The sequence below is a fragment of the Dipodomys merriami genome, unplaced genomic scaffold (assembly GCF_024711535.1).
Source record: "Dipodomys merriami isolate MVZ:Mamm:240054 unplaced genomic scaffold, mDipMer1.0.p SCAF_1, whole genome shotgun sequence".
Lineage (NCBI taxonomy): Eukaryota > Metazoa > Chordata > Mammalia > Rodentia > Heteromyidae > Dipodomys > Dipodomys merriami.
Window position 1 is genome coordinate 56467250 of NW_027202270.1, and position 19422 is coordinate 56486671.

General features: G+C 35.9%; 1 protein-coding gene across 3 annotated transcripts in view; it reads left to right on the forward strand.

The window, feature by feature from the left end:
• Acvr1c (activin A receptor type 1C) overlaps window positions 1–3158 on the forward strand; it is an 87124-nt gene extending 83966 nt beyond the window's left edge. For all 3 annotated transcript variants that reach the window (XM_070022883.1, XM_070022894.1, XM_070022900.1), the window contains one exon: window positions 816–3158. In XM_070022883.1, the coding sequence (XP_069878984.1) occupies window positions 816–941 (126 nt within the window). In that variant the 3' untranslated portion in view covers window positions 942–3158. The remainder of the gene's footprint in view (window positions 1–815) is intronic.
• The last annotated feature ends 16264 nt before the right edge of the window (window positions 3159–19422 follow it).

Genomic DNA, 19422 nt, shown 5'->3' on the forward strand with positions numbered 1-19422 from the left:
TTAATTGGAGATAAGAATCTCTCAGATGTTCCTATCTGGGCTAGCTTTGATTTATGATCCTCAGATCACACCTTCCTGATTAGTTAGTTATGACTACAAGTGAAAGCCACTAGCACCTGGCTTACAATTTTTTGTTGCATTTTGTTTACTTTTTTTTTGTCTTGTTTTTTGAGATAGAACCTTACTCTAGCCCAGACTGCTCTCAAACTCCTAATTCAGTCTCCTGAATGTTGGCATTATGAAAGTACCAAACTCTAAACCTCTAAAAGTTAGCCATCCTACTACATTCCCAGGAATCAATAAATGGAATGTTCAATTACATTGCTAATATTTGTATCTTGATAAGCATTTTGTTGTTGTTGCTGTTTGTGTTGGTTGGTTGTAGGGCTTGAACTCTGGGACTTGGGCGCTGTCCCTGAGCTCTTCAGCTCAAGGCAAGCAGTCTACCACTTGAGCCACAGCACCACTTCCAGTTTTCTGGTGGTTAATTGGAAAGTCTCATGGACTTTCCTGTCTGGGCTGGTTCGAACTGTGATCCTCAGATCTCAGCCTCCTGAGTAGCTAGGATTAGAGTCATGAGCCACTGGTGTCTGGACTTGATAAGCATTTTTAAAGGAGCTTGGTCCCAATGTTATTTTCATGTTTAGAGCTCACTGTGGGGTTTTTTTGTGTTGTTGTTTGTTTGTTCATTTGCTTCTTTATTGTTGTTTTTAGCTTTTCAAAGTTTGACAAAAATTTCTGGGCCCGTGGTTTTGCTTCTTTTCTATTGTGTTTCATGAAAAGTAGCTAAAACATTTTATGTTTTTCTTATAAAGGCACTCCGGGTCATGGGAAGAATAATGCGTGAGTGCTGGTATGCCAGTGGGGCAGCCCGCCTGACGGCCCTTCGAATTAAGAAGACCATTTCTCAACTTTGTGTCAAGGACGATTGCAAAGCCTAATTATAATAACCATGTCCCAAGGAAATCTCTCACAGCTTTCTTTCTTGCTTCTCTGCTTTATTTGTGAATGTTTTTTGCTTTTTTGTTTTGCTTGGTTTGTTTTGGTTCTACCTCAAAGATAATTCAGAACAGTGTTTAAGTGCCCAAAGGCAGCATGAAAAGATGACTTCAAGTTATGCATGGACAGACATTAATTTTACCCAATCTCCATGTTGTCTTTGATTTTACTTTAAAAGGTGGCTTGTCAACTCATCTTTTTATTTAATAAGAAAGAATAAAAGTACGAAGAATGAAAGTATAAAATAAGCTATATAAAATAATAAAAGTCATGAAAGGCTTCATTTTTTTACTTGAACCAAGAGCATATGAATGGAGACAAATGTAGAGTTTTTCTGATGTGAAAACATATTCATTAGAAATGTGAATTATAGAATGTATAGCTAAACAGAGTTTAAATCATGCAATCTATGCTTTCCCATGTTTAAATTAATAGGATTCTGAAAAAATAATCATTGCTCTGATGGAATATATAAAACAGGTTTAGGTGTACAGACTCCTGCTTGTTAGTACACTCCTCTTTGTTCTCATCCTCTTCAAAATGGACTGCTAAAGCATTCCTTAAAGAAATAGTTTGAAAGCTATGTAAGTCATTACTTACTTTAGTTTATACGCCTGACATCTGGAAACACTGATAAGTGTTCCATTGTCATACAACTAATGGCAGAGCTGGCAATTGGTTTAAATCTTGTGGCAATTGACATTGGAGTGCTAGCTGGCTTTCTACTTTCCTTCAAATTCTTATAGTACTTTTCTCCCCATGTAGAAAATACTTCAAATTATGACCTTTGTAGTTTAGTTATACAGGAAGTATACGGACTAATTTTTCAGAATCACAATGGCCCTGCAGGAAATCTCATAACCAGATCTATCAACATTTTCCTCATAGAAATGACTTAGTCACCCCATTTAGTAATGAGCATTAATGTTTCTGGAACACTTCCAAAGATGAATCAAACATGAATATCCATTGTCTGAAGATACAACAGATGATTTTTTTAAAAAATAAAAAGCAATTCTGAACTCCCTATTATTTCTGAACACACAAGGACCAAAAAAAGGAGGAAGTAAATATTTTGAGAATAACTAAGAAAATTCTTCAAAGACTGTAACAATCAATCCCTACAAAGAATATCAGTACTACCTATTTAGGAGAAACAGGTGAGTGCAGCCAAAATGGTGAATGTTGAATGTTGAATTTCTTTTCAATCTGTACTACTGCTTTAGTGAAGGAGATTTAACACATCTTTTATTCTTCCCAAACTCTGTTCCTTAGAGCATTCTTTTGTTGAGATGATCTAAGAACAAAGGTGTTCTTTCATAATGTCTTAAAGAGTGGAAAGGCACATTAGCATATCACGTGCTTTTGAAGAATCTAGCAGTAAAGATAAGTTACTTGATTTTTTAAGACTGGATTTCTCAAGATTATTTGATCATCATGGAAGTCTTTTGCTAAAAGCTAGGGAAAACTTAACTATCCCTTCTTTAAGCAATGACAAAACGCTGCTTGGGTAGCAGTATTGAAAAAGGATATATACAATTTAGGATTTTACTTCATTTCACTGTGGAAATATGTTACTGAACACATCTCCATTTGATTGACTTGAGATAAGAAAGGCAGAAAATTGACAGCTGTGGGGTTTGCATATACTTTCATTCTCATTCATTTATTCATCCATTTATTAAATAAAAATGGAGCACCCCATGTCTTGCTTGCCACAATATTGGGTACAAGTGGGAATAAAAAGATAGATAGGTCCTGCCCTCAGGGATTTTAAAGTCTAATTTGGGAATGGGAACAGAGATGCAAGCATGTGGAGGAAGAAAGTAAATTGACAGATAAAATACAAAGTGGGATGTCTTGCATTGAACGTGACAGTGGGTTTCTAGAATACGTCTGAAAATCACTTTCAATTTGCAACACATTTAGCAAGTACCTTTATTTAGATATTACAGTCTAAATATATCATCACTTTGTAAAAGTGCCTATGTGAATCTTAAAAAGAACTCATGTGAAAGGGTAATATTACTCATGTTTGTTACCTTATTTTTCATAGATTGCTTCTTCAAGAAGGAAGATGAAATTATTTATTTATGATGGTTGTACTCTAGTCTTAAATAACAAAGAATAATATTTCCTGTTTTATTTGTGTGAGGTGAATGTACTTAGTGAGTTTTTAAAGTTAGTATTTGAACATCTCTATTTTCTTTATTATGTTATATAATTTATTTGAGGATGTCAAAATTATTTTGTATTTTATTGATTCAGCCTTCATGCTGGAGAAATTTGTATGTCAATATTCTGAAATATTTTCTTGCTTTGTGTTAACTATAATTCCTACATGACTCATCTTATATTTCAATTATAAAAAAAGAAAGGAATACAACAAAAATATAAAGAAAACCTTAAATATTGTGATTTTTCCTTAACTGTAAACATAATTATGCATAAAATTGCTTACTTATAAAAATAGGGCAAAGGCATATTTACTGTATATACTCATGCTGGTGATTTTTATATATTTTTAATAATATTTTGTGTAATATTTGTTTCATTTAAATTTTGTTATGACCAAAAAAAATTCTTATGTTAGACTCAAAGTGTCAGTGTTCTTTTGATTTTCTGGGGTATAAAACAAAGGTTGGGGAAATGCTATTACGAATTTTTGGTACTGTGTCAAGTGGTGTTGGGATTTATATGCATCATCACTTTCTGAAAATAAGAGAAGCATTATTTGTTGCCAGTGTGTAAGCATGAATTTGTTGCCTCCTAAGTTATGCGTTTAGGTTTGTAACTGGTACAGATTCTGTTGTATGCTTTCTTCCATGTCTCAGATATTTGGCATGTCATATCTAGAATTCTTAATTTATGTTCTGACTTGAGAGTTAAGTGAAACATGACTGTCGTGCACTATTTTAGGCATAGCGCTTGCTTTTCATCTTCATACTTTCAATTAACTTTGCATTTTAAATTTCCATGATTGTATGAAAATAGTAATCTGATTGCAGTGTCAAAAGAATTCAAAATCAGCTTTTATTTTTTTAAATGAGGCTACAACAAATTCATTAGAGGAAAAGTTGCACAATAATTTATTGTTTTTAATACTTCTACCATTGTAGAAGAATTAAACAAAGGAAAACAAAACTTGTGACATTTTGGAATGCTACTACCACGTGATTTCCTTGGGCAGAGCAAGCTCAGGGCAATCTTAAAATCTGCACAATGGAATTAAAACACCTGAATGCAGGGAGCTGGTTTGTGCCAACAATCAAAGTTCAAGTGAACAAGTAAAAATTACTTGGGAGGTAATCACGATTTACTGCTTGTTGAAAATAAATAGGAAATTTTACATGGTTAAATATTTTTAAAACATGGAAATTTTATTTCCCATGAAGAAATTGAGTATCAATAGCAAGTGAATAAAAATAGGCAGTGAATTCATAAACATTTCCTTAGAGAAATTGTCAAATACAATATTATAAAAAGTATTTAACATTTAAGACATTAACATTAAACATTTAAGAAACCAAAACCATTCATGTGTTGAAAGGATGCCATTGGTTATTTAAAGACACCGTACATACCTTTTTTTTTTCTTTTGTGAACATAGTACTCCTTTCATAATAGTTTGTTCTGGTTTCAAATACTAATTTTTACCTGGATTTATTCATTGTTATAGTGATGACAGTAATTTCTTCCGAGAGCTTTATTTATTTATTTATTCATTTATTTTGAGGATTTTCCCTGAAACAAAAACAAAAGAGGTCAGTGGAAATGTTAAATTTGCAATACAGGTATAATACTATGTATAATTTCTATCATACAGGAAGTTTTCAAAGCATGCTAACAGATATTGAATTTATTCCCCCTCCCTCTAGCTTTTTACTGTCTTATTAAATTTCTTACCTTTTAAAAAAAGTAAACATTCCATGGAAATATCTTCCCAAATTATAATTCTTAACGCATAGCTATCGTGCCAGGCATCAGTGACTTACACTTATAAATCTAGTTACTCAGGGCTGAGGTCTGAGGATCATGATTTGAAGCCAGCAGGGGCAAGAAAGTTTGTGAGACACTAAACTCTAATTAACAACCAAACCTGGAAGTGGAGCTCTTACTCAAGTGGTAGAGCCACCAGGCTTGAATAAAAGAGCTAAAGGATATCCCCCAAACCCTTAGTTCTAGTCCTAGTTCAGTATCCAGTACTGGTACATAAAAAAATAAATAAAACATAGCAGTTATTTGAGTTAATCATTCTAGGAATTTAGCCTTCAAATTGAAAAGAATCTCTTAATGGTCTAGATTATTTTAGATGTGTCATAAGCAAAAAATGAAAACCAGGATTGGGAATTAGAATATGAGGCTTTTGAATTGGTTCTAATATTTTTTCCCATTTGTAGTATACTTATTTATTTATTTATTTATTTTATTGTGAAAATACCATACAGAGGGGTTACAATTACATGGGCAAGATAATGAGTACATTTCTTATCAAGCATTGTTGCCGCCTCCTTTGTTTCCCCTTCCCATCCCTTCCCATCCCTTCCTATTCCCCCTCCCCCCAGGTTCCTCCTTCCCCTCCTTGTTTTTCGACATAATGACTTGTACATCTCATTGTTGCAATGGGTCCACCTGTATCCCTGTTTAAACAATTTGTTTTTTCCCTTCCCCTCCACAAAGTATACCAACATCAAATACAGTGGAAACAAGACTTTGGTTGATGCTTGCCTTAAAATAGTGTTCTAGCACAAAATTGGTGTTACTTTCATACCAAATGGTCAGAACAAGCTGTTAAAAAAACACAAGAAAAATCGTTCTAATATTATATAGACCACTGATCAAAGATTAAATGATCTAGTTTTTATAGAAGCCTGGTGGTGACATACCATCACTGTGCTAATTTAACTAACTTTTACTCTAATTAAAGGTGTATTTAGGAGCTGAGAATGTGGCTTAGTAGTAGAGTGTTGCCTAGCATGCAAGAAGCCCTGGGTTCAATTCCTTAGTACCCCATAAACAGAAAAAGCTGAAGTGCTGCTGTGGCTCAAGTGGTAAAGTGCTAGCCTTGAGCAAACAGAAGCCCAGGGGCAGTGCCAGGACTGCCCCCCCAAAGTATTTAACATGTAACAAAACTTGCCATGACTACACATTAATATACCTCCAGTGAAGATGTTCAAATTGTTCATCTTTTTCCATTGAAATGATTTGTTCAGACTAAGGTCAGTGAGGGAAACTAAAGCACACAAAGGAAGAATTTAAATAATTGTTAAGGGAGGTAGAAAAATCACAGAAGTGCTGACAAAACTTAGGAAGGATGAGCATGCAGAATTTCCTAGTGTAGGTGTGCAGGTTGTAGGGTGGTGGATGGTAGCCCAGTCGGGAGGGGCAAATACCTAGCGTGTGCAAGGCCCTGGATTCCTTACCCAGAATTATTTTTTTATGTTTTAGTATAAGTAATGATTGGAGAAGCTTCTAACTCTTCCCTCAGCACCCTGTCTCTATGGACTGGGGTAAGGGTGAAAAGTGCATTTGTGTGGATGAATCTGAGGTTATGGATAATGGTATATTGTTTAACTTCACTCTCTTCTCCCTCAATTTCTCATTAGTTTTATCATTGACATTCTTCTTTCAGTACATTTGGGGAAAAAAAATCCTTGCCAGATCTCATCAACCCCAAATCACTCCATAATTCCTGTCTTTCTTTAGTTGTGCTCTAGCCCTGTCCAGATTGTTACACACTGAATTTCTTAACAAGATTTTAATTTCCCTACCCATGTATGAGTGGTTTCGCCTCATAATTTCACCAGTAATTATTCTCTTGGCACTATAAAAGAGGTTTTGTTAATGGCAGAAATGACTTTCTTTTAAACTTTAAAAAGACTTGTTATATTTTCATTTTTAGCTACAGAATGAAGAACATTTACTTTTGCTTTAATCCCAAATTCTACTTCAGACAGACTTTGAAAGAGAATAGAAAATAATATGTCCCATTAAGTGACTGTTAAATTTATTTCTGTGATGTTTAATACCATTGCTTTGTTTTGCTTATGCCATCTTTTAAAACTAATGCATTGTTTTTGGGGGGGTCTGGTCGTGGGGCCTGAACTCTGGGCCTGGGCACTATCCCTCAGCTCTTCAGCTCAAGGCTAGCACTCTACCACTTGAGCCACAGCACCACTTCTGGCTTTTTTCTTTTTGCTTATGTGGTGCTGAGGAATCGAACCCAGGGCCTCATGCATGCAAGGCAAGCGCTCTACCACTGAGCCACCTTCCCAGCCCCAAAACTAATGCCTTTTGTCATATGGTCTGGGTTTTATACTGAAATTTGATAATCATCACTATTTAAACATTTATCTATTAAGTGCAGGTATCTTCTCTACTGTGGTTGTGGATGAACACAACACTTGGGAGAACATGAGTTCTATTTTGTGTTTTTGTTTTTTATTTTTTTGTTTTTTTGTTTTTTGGTACCAGTCCTAGGGCTTGATCAGGGCTTCTTTATAGCCAAGGCTAGCACTCTACCACTTGAGCCAGATCTCCACTTCCTACTTTTTTTGGGGGTAGTTTATTGAAGATAGGAGTCTAACGAACTTTTCTGCCCAGGCTGGCTTTGAGCCACAATCCTCACTCAGATCTTAGCCTCCTAAGTCCTAGGATTACAGATGTGAGCTGCAGGGGCCTGGCTTTGTCCTCATTTTAATTTTGTCAGGTGAAACTATATTTCCAAATCATTGGTCCATTTTGTACTTCAAGAACTATTTTCTCCACAGACTTCATAGTATTAATTGTAAGATTTTGATCCTGGGATTTATGACTCTGCTGGTTAACATGGCCACTAAGTATGTGAATACAGAAGGAAATCAACCTCATATCCATTGTCACCACATTGATCTGGGTTTGTTGTGCTATTCACAAACACTCCTAGATGAGGGGCTATGGGAACTAAATAAGTTATCCTTCCTATCCAGATACTTTTATAAATTTGAAGAAAATAATTTTATGTGTGCTATTTATCTTCAGGAAAATGACCCTTCTTATATAGCTTCAGGAAATAGCAATTAAAACTTGAAAATGAATTTTTTATATTTGTGAATTGAATAGAGAATTTAGAAGAAAAAAGCACTTTGGCTTATTTGTCTTAACATTTCCTAGGAAAATAAGTAGGATGGTTTGCCCTGTTGCTATGTTTACCCTGTTAATTGACTATTTCAACCCAAACAATCTGTAGCAAAGTATACAGACCCAAGTTTTGATATCATTTGATATTCATTCTATATATGAACTTATTTATTAACTTTGCCTATCAAGTCAGGGTAGTATGCCTAGGCTCTGTCAAACAAGTTCAAACAAAGAATAAGATTTACTGACATTTCGAGTTTTCCCAAGCTAAATAGTAGTAAATAAGACATATTAAAGATCCAACACCTTTTCCCCTTTTATATAAAATGAGAACCTCTGAGCAAAATATTAAGTTCAAGTTCATTTCTACAATGACTGATGTCAAGTTCATGTACTTTTATGATCCTAGACTGGATAAAATTATTCAAACTTGATCTGTGTTTTAGGTTTAAAAATGCCATAAAAACAGAAAATTAGATTCAGATCTCCAAAAAAAGAATTTTGGATTGACTTTCAAAGTACTAATACTAATTATACTTTTCTTTTGGTAGCATGACTCTTCTTATACCTAAGAATATATTACAAATGTCAAAACCATTGCATTTTGACATTGCAAAACATGCCTTGAACTCTTGAACTACTGTGAAAAGAATCACTGTTGTAAAGACTTTAAACGCTAGTGGATTTTCTTAAATGTGTACAGAAATATTTCCTTTCAATAGAAAGATCCAAATGAATGTATATAAAACATGAAAAAAATAAATTTAGCTTTTAAAATGAGAACTGGGCAATACATATTATCAAATCTGTGCAGATGGGACTTTTAGTATGCAATTTCCATTTAATTGTTGAGAGTGAAGAGAAATGAAAATTCCAAAGAGAAATAATTGTTATTCAGATGGTTTATTAATTTTAGTCTGTGAAGATATGCATTTTATAGTAATATATACTTATTTTATGTAGAAATAATGGTATTATAAAATTGAACAAAAAAAGAACTTAGTGATAGCCTTCATACAAAAATGTTAAATTCTATCAACAGCAAGCCATAAAAGTATTTATTTTAAAGCTTCAATGTATTGTCTTTCATCTGCCTCCAGATGTAAATATTTATCTGCCTAAATGTTATATTTTTATGTATGCATTTTCTGAGGATGTATTGTTTTGTAAAGTGGCAAAGATAATAAATTAAGTACTTCTTGCACTTGTTTCTGTGAAGCACATAAAGCTCTATTTTAAATAAAAGAATTGTGTCATAATTTGGTTTCCTTGTAGTTATTTACTATTGTTTAAAACTGTGCTTATATTTATGTGCAGAACATGGAGTAAATTTTGCAAATTTAAATGCTAGCTCCAAGGGCTGGTCTGTACTTTTCCTTCCCTCCCTCCCTCCTTTCCTTCCTTCCTTCCTTCCTTCCTTCCTTCCTTCCTTCCTTCCTTCCTTCCTTCCTCTTTTTTCACCCTCCCTCCCTCTCTCCCTCTCTCCCTCCTACCCTCCCTCCCTTCCTCCTTCCTTCCTTCCTTCCTTCCTTCCTTCCTTCCTTCCTTCCTTCCTTCCTTCCTTCCTTTCTTCCTTCCTTCCTTTCCTGCTTGCCTGCCTGCCTGCCTGCCTGCCTTCCTGCCTTCCTTCCTTTTCCTGCCTTCCTGTCTTCCTTCCTTCCTTCCTTCCTTCTTGCCTGCCTGCCTGCCTACCTGCCTGCCTGCCTGCCTTCCTTCCTTCCTTCCTTCCTTCCTTCCTTCCTTCCTTCCTTCCTTCCTTCCTTCCTTCCTTCCTTCCTTCCTGCCTTCCTTTCTTCCTTCTTGCCTGCCTTCCTTCCTGCCTTCCTTCCTGCCTGCCTGCCTGCCTGCCTTCTTTTTTCCTTCCACATACCTAGAAGAGGGTTACAGAAATTTCAAATTTCTGAGGTGAACTTAACAGATATTCTCTATATGGCATTTACTCTTTCCAGCATATTGTACTTTTAAAGGTATTATTGAAGGACTAATTTGTTGAATTTCTCTTGAGCCTAAAATAGTTTGTATCCCAGTAAAATCACAAATGCATTCTCTATGGGTCTTTTTGAAATACAGTGTATATCTCTGCCTTCATTTCTGGTATCTCTCATCTCCACCTTCATACTCTGGCTTCTTCTTGTTCCTTGAACTTGGTCTACACATGTGTCCCCAGAGGCCTTTGCCAAGCCTGTATTTTGTGCCTAGAATATTATTCCTCCAGATATTTGTATATATTTGTAGGTCAGTGGTAGAATACCAGCTTTTCTAAAGTAATATCCTCTATCTTAGACTGTTTTGTATTATATATTGCATTTTGTTAATTGGATTTTTTATTTCTATATTGAATAATGTATAGTATCATCATGATTAACTCCTGAGCACTGGAATTAGAGATTATTTCACTTGTACTAAAGATATAGTATTAAAGCTTCAAAATAATGTATGATTTGCACAGTGAGAAATATTTTATGGGAACTTACTGGTCCCAAATATCCATAGTGAAACTTAAGAAATAATTAGAAACTCAATCAAGAGTAGTTTAGCTTAACTAATGAGCTTGTTCCAGAAGGACAGTATGAGATTATTTGTTTATATGTCTAACCCTATGAAGCTGATGTTGAGACTTATCACAAATAAGGCAGAACACTTAGTTTAATTTTTTGTAAAATTTCTTAAGTCCTTTTGCTGAATCTTTTTACTTTTCTGGGAGTAGTTTTATAATGTGTTCTGATTATCTTGTATCATGCTAGTACTCAGCAGATTCAAAAACTAAACTTTGCTGATGAACAAATATTAAATTTTTAGGGTCTTCTTTGGATTATGGAAGCAAGTAAATTATTTTTCATTACATAAATACGAATTTGATCAGTTGATCAAATGAATTTGTTTCAGTAGCCTTAGCAGTAGCTTTTTCTTTAGCTGTCATTCTACAATGTCAAGATCTTAGTTTTCAAATAAAGTTTAATAGATAGGCATACTGATGAAATAGCATATCTAATGTGTGAACTTAATACTGTTACATTTTTAAAATGTAACTTAATACAGTTACATTTTTTCCCATTAGGGTAAATTTCTAGAGATTGAGAATCATTAAACCTAGGCTGTTTTGTGGGGCATTCTGGAAATGAGAATTATAAAAGAAAATTCATGTCTTTTAAAGGAAATAAGCCTGTTCAGGAAAGTGTTTCTTAATGACATCCAAATCAAAGATAGTACTGCTCATAATAGCAAGTAACCTACAGAACTGAATGAAGGGTTTGTTTGTAAGGCTCAGATTATAACATTTACACTTGGGCCTGTCAGTTGTGGGAGACTGAGGGCTTTTTATAAGCAACAATAATAATGTGAGGTTGTAGTTAAAGGCAGCAAGGAGTAAGCTCAAGGGGAGAGTGGTAAACAAATGAAGAGATTGAGATGGACCATGCAGTCATAATATTCAAGGCATACCCAATGAAATTGGGGGAAATGAGGGGAGGGTTTACTTTGGTAGGGATAGAGGAGAATGATGATGGGATGATGACAGATCAAGGTACATTGTGTTCATAAAGTAATTTGTTGAATGGTAACTCCTCTGTACAACGTCTTAAAGATAATAAAATCATACTTAGAAAAGAAAAGCCAAAAATAAATAAACAAAGGCAAGAAGAGAATTACCTTCTTGAGCACTTTATCAAAGTAACCTGAAGATTCAGAATATCTTTTCTTTCCTAACTGGTAAAAGTTTGGAAAGAATAGACAGGAGAAGAATTTCAAGATGGTATGTAGGCTATAGAATCTGTTATATGGTACGTTGCCCTCACTGTTTCTTAGAAGCAAAACAACAATATTGCTGTAAGGAAGAGAAAATATGAATTATTTCATCTTTAATAATTTCATTTTATTACAAATATAACCCATTTCATTTATTACTAATATAACCCAGGGATTTAAACACACACACACACACACACACACACACACACACACACTTTCACTTACAGGAACAATCATTGAAAAAAGGTCTAGCTTGTAATTCTATCTCTGCATGAAGAAATTTCCAGGTGCCATTGAACTGTGCACATTAAATTTCAAATATAATCAAATCAGGTTTAGAAATACTAACGGCGATTTCATAGAAGAACCTTGCTTCAGCAACTTAGGAAATTACACTTGATTTTCTTTTGAGTGTTACTCAATTGTGCTTGAAATTGTTCATTCCAACCCTTCTAAACAAGAAGCAGGTGGTTAAATGCAGAGCTGTTTAACATTTACACAGAACATTCCAGGCACAATGCACTTTTGCCTTCTAAATGTCAACTGGCTTCCCCGCCCCCTTCCCCCATCCTGTCCTTCCATGGTCATTTGATTTGACCTTGTTGCATCCCTGAGAGGAGAATTGGCTCAAATGTAGTTACGTGCTGGGGAGCATTAGACTATTTTTATAGTCTTCCAGCTAAAGCTTTTAATGTGGCAACTGCTGGTTACTGAAGCAGCATAAGAAAATGGAATTGCTGAGTTTGCTTTTTATTTTGTAATGGAGAAACGCAAGGTGACACAATCATATAAGATACCATTGAACCAGAACCAAAAGGGGAAATATAGTGTAGGTTTTCTATACTGAGAAAAAAGCAAGGATTTACAGAACACATTCCAATTCCATAGCAGAATCTGGATGTTTCTTTGAGTGAAACACATGGAACTAGGTAATGATATGTACCTTTCAGTAGGTCAGCTTTTCCCTTACAAGAAATACACAGTTGATTTTTATTAACATCCAATGGGGAATCCCATCACTCTGGGGTATTTATTAAATACCCCAAAACAAAAACAAAAATAAAAAAAACCCTAGCAACCATGTGGGAAGATGAACTGTAGAATGCATGGACTGTACTCTTTCCTTTCTCAGCTTCCTGAGCACTTAGGAATACAGATATGAGCTACCCGTACTGCTTCTCAAACATTTTGAAAACTACTTCCTCTTGCCCATTGAAAACTCTAAATCAACCTAGTACAAAGAATGTTTTCTCCATGTTCACTTTGGTCTTTGGAAGTTTTTTTAAATAATAGAATATTTTCTCTAAGAATTATTTCCATTTGTTTCTGAGTTACAACTTTCTTCTTACTTTTTGTTTCCTTGTTCTTTCTCTTCTGTCTCTTTGTCTCTCTGTTTCTGACCATGTGTGTGTGTGTGTGTGTGTGTGTGTGTGTGTGTGTGTGTGTGTGTGCCAGTACTGAGGCTTGAACTCAGAGCCTTGAGCTTTCACTTGCCTTTTTTTGTTTATGGCTGGCACTTTAATATGTGGACAATGCTTCTAGTTTCAGTGTTTTTGTTTGAGATTAGTCTCTATTTTTATTATAATGGTGATATGCAGAGGGGGTAAGGTAATAAGTACATTTCTTTTTGAATAGTGTTAGCCCTTCCCTTGTTTTCTCCCATTTCCCCCCTTACTCACTCGCCAAATTGTGAAGTTTATTTCCAAGATAGTGTCTGTGAGTATCACTATTGAATTGGTTCATCCTTTGTCTCACCATTTCCATTATTCCCTTCCGTTCCCCAAATCAGATAAATGGATATACAAGACAAAGGGTACTGAAATCAGTTTTGTATGGTCTTGTTTGTGATCATTTGGGTAAATACCCAAAAGTGGTATTGCTGGGTCACAGGGGAGCTCTATGTGGAGTCTTTTCAGGAACCTCCATAGAAAGTCCGTGGATTGGGAGAAGATCTTCACTAGCCATACAACAGACAAGGATCTCTGATCTAAAATATACTTGGAACTCAAAAAATTAAATCCCCCAACAACAAATCCTCAAACAACTGCCCGATAAATAAGTGACCTAAGGACTTACAGAGAAACTTCTCTGAAGAGGAAATAAGAATGGCCAATAGACATTTGAAGAAATGCTCATCTCTAGTCAAAAAAGAAATGCAAATCAAAACAACATTGAAATTCTACCTCACCCCAGTTAAAATAGCTATATTCAAGAACTCTAATAACAAGAGATGTTTGAGAGGATGTGGCCAGAAGGGAACCCTACTGTACTGTATGCCACATTTTCTTACAGACAAGATTTCTCTGCTCTAGCTGGATCCAGTGATTCTCAGAACCCAGGCTCCTGAGTAGCTAGGATTACAGGCATGCAGCATCCTCATCTCACTCTGAAATATCGTTTTCTGATTCTCACTTTATGTCCACTTCATTTCGTTCTGTTTTCCATATATTTTCCTTTTTCTGTTTATGACATTTTATTTCTGTGTAATGTGCTTATATTTAACCAGAATGCTGGCTGGGGCATTCTTCATCCTAAGCATGGCTCCTTAGTGATTGTCTCTACACATTTGTCTTTACTGAGGCTGGTGACTTGGAAACCCACACATTTGTTCTCAACACTTCTTCCAGGATCCTGATGTTCAGAAGCCTCTGGAGATAGTCCCTGGGATATGTCAATGTCAAGTCAGACTCAAATATCAACGTGTGCTTCTTTGTGTCTGACTTCTGTTGCTTAGCATATTGTTTTTGAAATTCAACCCTGTTGATAGATGTATCAGCAGCTTGTTCTTTTATGTTGCTGGGTACGATTCTGGTCTACGAGCATGCCACATTTTGTTTATCCATTCACTTCTTGAATATTCAAATTGTTTCTAGGTTGGAACTATTATGAATAAATCTGCTAGGAACATTCATGTGTGAGATTTTGGAGGAAGCATGTTTTCATTTATCTTGGGTAAATACTTAGGAGTGTCACTGCTGGAGTTTAAATACCTAGGAGTGTAAGTGGGTAAATAGCTAAGACCGTAAGTGCCCAACGTTTCATGTTATTTCACACCCTCATTTTGCTGCAATGGATGGCAGAGAAAGCTGCTTCTGGCCTTTTCACTCTACTCCCTAATGAGGATGCATTAGCACCTCATTGTTGTTTTAAATGATACTTTGGTGGTCACTAAGTATATTGAGCTTCTTTTGAAAAGTTTTATTTGTTTACCTTTATTATCTTTAAGTAGTTGTACAAAGGAGTTGCCATTTAACAAACAGAATTTATGAATACAATGCATCTTGATCAGTGTCATCCCTTTCAACATTCTCACACATCCTTCCCCCCCCACACACACACATACCTTCCTTCATTCTTCCTAATTGAATTCTTGAGTGTGTTCTCTATCTCTTCTTTCATCACTCTTTTCCCCTTGACCACACCCCACTCCTTTCAAGTGCCCAGTTCCTGGTGTTTTATTTTGTTGAACTCAGACTTTGCCTTTCTAAGAAATTATGCTGTTTGAGTTCTTCCATATATCTGCCATGTTTCAGTTAACACATTGTATACACTTGCATACTGCCAAAAATATTTTCCTATAACTATTGACTTCTATATACTGTGGAGCACATTAAAATATTATGTTCACTTTTTCTTTTTTTGTCAGTCGTGGAGCTTGAACTCTGGGCCTGGGCACTATCCCTGAGCTCTTCAGCTCAAGGCAAGCACTCTACCACTTGAGCCACAGTGCCCACTTCCAGCTTTTTCTGTGCATGTGGTGCTGAGAAGTTAGTTGAATCCAGGGCCTCATGCATGCAAGGCAAGCACTCTACCACTGAGCCACCTTCCCAGCCCTATGTTCACTTTTATTGGTGGTTTTCTTATTACTGAGTTGTAAGTTTACTTTGTCTGGATACAAATACTTTATCATAAGTGAACTCACTGTCATTCATGATACAACTATTCATGACTCCTCTGTTCTACCCAACAACTGTGTCATATTGTCCCTACCTCATTAAAATAACTATTCCTCCTCTCCAACTTTCTGTCATTACTATACAGTGGAGGATTCATGATGCTCTTTGCCTCAGGCTCTTGCCAATTCCTATCTTGATGTCTTGCTGTGGCCTTTCTCATATAGTTTTTATATTTACACTTCTACAGTATATACTTCCTTCTCTTTAAAGAAACTATTAGTGAGTGTTCTAAATAGTGAGCACAATGATGATAAATCATAACCATCATCACATACTATTCCTTTAAAATCACACTCTACTATAAAGCCATAGTAATCAAAACAGCTTGGTACTGGCATAAGAACAGACCTCAGGACCAATGGAATAGAATTGAAAACCCAGAAATGAACCTACAGACATATAGCCATCTAATCTTTGATAAGGGAGCTAAAAAACTAGAATGGAAGAAAGACAGCCTCTTCAGTAAATGATGCTGGCAAAACTAGTTAAACACCCATAGAAAAATAAAGCTAGAACCTTATATATCACCATGCATATCACCATGCACCAGAACCAACTCCAAATGGATCAAAAACCTCAGAGTCAAAGCAGGCACTATGAAAACATTACAGGATGGAATAGGAGAAACCCTAGGTCTCCTTGGCTCAGGCCGAAATTTTCTTAATAGAGACCCAGAAACACAACAAATCAAAGAAAGGTTGGACAAATGGGATTGCATGAAGTTGCAGAGCTTCTGCATGGCAAAGGACATAGCTAGCAAGATCAATAGAAAGCCCACAGATTGGGAGAAGATCTTCACTAGCCATACAATGGACAAGGGTCTCATATCTAAAATATTCTTGGAACTCAAAAAATTAAATCTGCCAACAACAAATCCTCAAAGAAACAACTGCCCAATAAATAAGTGGGCGAAAGACTTAAAGAGAAACTTCTCTGAAGAAGAAAGAAGGATGGCCAATAGACACATGAAGAAATGCTCAACCTCCTTAGCCATAAAAGAAATGCAAATCAAAACAACATTGAGATACCACCTCACCCCAGTTAGAATGGCAAAAATCAAGAACTCTAACAACAACAGATGCTGGAGGGGATGTGGACAGAGGGAAGCTTACTTCATTGTTGGTAGGAGTGTAAACTTGTTCAACCACTTTGGAAAACAGTATGGAGGTTCCTTAAAAGACTTCACATAGAGCTCCCCTATGACCCAGCAATCCCACTTTTGGGCATTTACCCAAATGTTTACAAACAAGACCACACTAAAGCTACCAGCACAACTATGTTTATTGCAGCATTATATACCATAGCTAAGATATGGAACCAACCCAGATGCCCCTCAGTAGATGAATGGATCAAAAAAATGTGGTGTATGTATATACACAATGGAATTCTATGCCTCCATCAGAAAGAATGACATTGCCCCATTTGTTAGGAAATGGAAAGGCTTGGGAAAAAATTATGTTAAGTGAAGTAAGCCAAGCCTAAAGAAATATAGGTCCCATGGTTTCCCTTATTTGCAATATCTAGTATAAGTATGAGTCAAGCAGAAAAGGTCAGATAATGTGATGTTAGGAAAATGAACCCTTAGATATGTATTTAAATGTTTTTTTCTTTCATGCATTTGTTTCTAACGCATTTATAAGATTATTTCTTTGTTGCTTTGTATGTCCCTCCCCCCCAGTATAACCCCTGCTTTCACTATATTTGATGTCAGTATAATTTGTGGAGGAGAAGGGGAAAAACAAGTCGTTTAAGGATACAGGTGGACCCGTTGTAACAATGAGAAGTACAAGTTGTCAGGTCGAAAATGAACTTTACAACTTTGGTGGGGGGTGGGGGCGGATTGGGTAGGTGGGAGGGGGGGAGGCTGGGAAGGAATGTGAAGGGTAAACAAAGGAGGAGGCTGCAATGCTTGATAAGAAATGTACTCATTATCTTGCCCATGTAATTGTAACCCCTCTGTACAGTATGTTCACAAAAAATAAAAATAAAAAAAATCACACTTAAGGCTTTCCATTTACTTTTGAGATTAGGACTTATTTCCAATTCATTTCATTGATTTGTCTACTCCTAGGCTCCCTTTCTGTCTCTAATACTTCTACCAAGCCCAACTATCAGAAGTGATAGAAACATTGAATGCTCTTCTGTGATTCTGAGATTTTGCTTAATTATTATTCAGTTTTCTACAGCTTTCCTTTGTCTATATTTCTAATTAGTTTAAGAATCTTATTCTTTTGGATGTTCTTACACATATGTATTCTTGAGGTAGAAATCTGGCTTAGTATTAAAAAAAGAGCCCATGAAAAGTGGAATATGTTGGTTTGCTCATTTGGGACATGCAAGGCTGGAGTGGTCAGCGTAGAACAACTGCACTATTGCAAATAAGGGAAACCATGGGACCTATTTTAATTTGGGCCTGGCTGACTTCACTTAATGTAATTTTTTCCAAGTCTTTCCATTTCCTAACAAATGAGGTGATGCCATTCTTTCGGGTGGAGGCATAGAATTGCATTGTGTATATATACCACATTTTCTTGATCCATTCATCTACTGAGGGGCATCTGGGTTGGTTCCAGATCTTAGCTATAGTAAATAACGCTTCAATAAAAATAGTCATGCTGGTAGCTTTAGTAGGGCCTTGTTTGTGATCATTTGGGTAAATGCCCAAAAGTGGGATTGCTGGGTCATAGGGGAGCTCTATGTGGAGTCTTTTGAGGAACCTCCATACTGTTTTCCAAAGTGGTTGAACAAGTTAACATTCCCACCAACAGTGCAGTAGGGTTCACTTCTGGCCACGTCCCCTCCAACATCTGTTGTATAGCCATAGTTGTGGAGGTGGGAGGGAAGGGATGAAAAACAAAGGAGGAGGCAACAATGCTTGATAGGAAATGTACTCATTACCTTGCTCTTGTAACTGTAATCCCTCTGTACAGTGCTTTTAGAATAAAAAATATAAAAATAAAAAGAACAACTGCACTATAGTTATTTCCTTTAAGCATATGAAAAACTATGGTACATAAATAAACCTGTATGTGTGATTGAATCCTTACACTACACCTATGAAAAACATACAGGTGTCAAATTTAATCATTAAGGATTGAATGCCATTTTTCAGGTTAATAATAAAAATGTTCATTTTTGTAAGATATTCAACATTGAATTAGAACCCTAACCCATAACATCAAATAATAAAAAAACATAGAAAAGGAAGAAATAAATAGTCAGATGAATTGTACATACAAAAAAATCTATTTTTGTGTCCTGGCTCTGAGGGCCTGAGCCCTGTCCCTGAGCACTTGGCTCAAGGCTAGCACTCTACCACTTAAGCCACAACTTCACTTTCTGCTTTTTGGTGGTTAACTAGAGATTAGAATCTCCAGGACTTTCCTGTCTGAGCTAGCTTTAAACCATGATCCTCAGATCTCAGGCACAGGAGTAGCTAGGATTATAAGTGTAAGGCACCTGCACCTGGCCATAAAATATTTTTAAATACTGATCAGAAGGCTACTAGAAGTAGCAACATTAATTCAGCCAAGTCACAACACACAAGACTGATTTGCAAAAAAACAACTTAACGTGAATGGAATTAATAGAGTTTTACTGC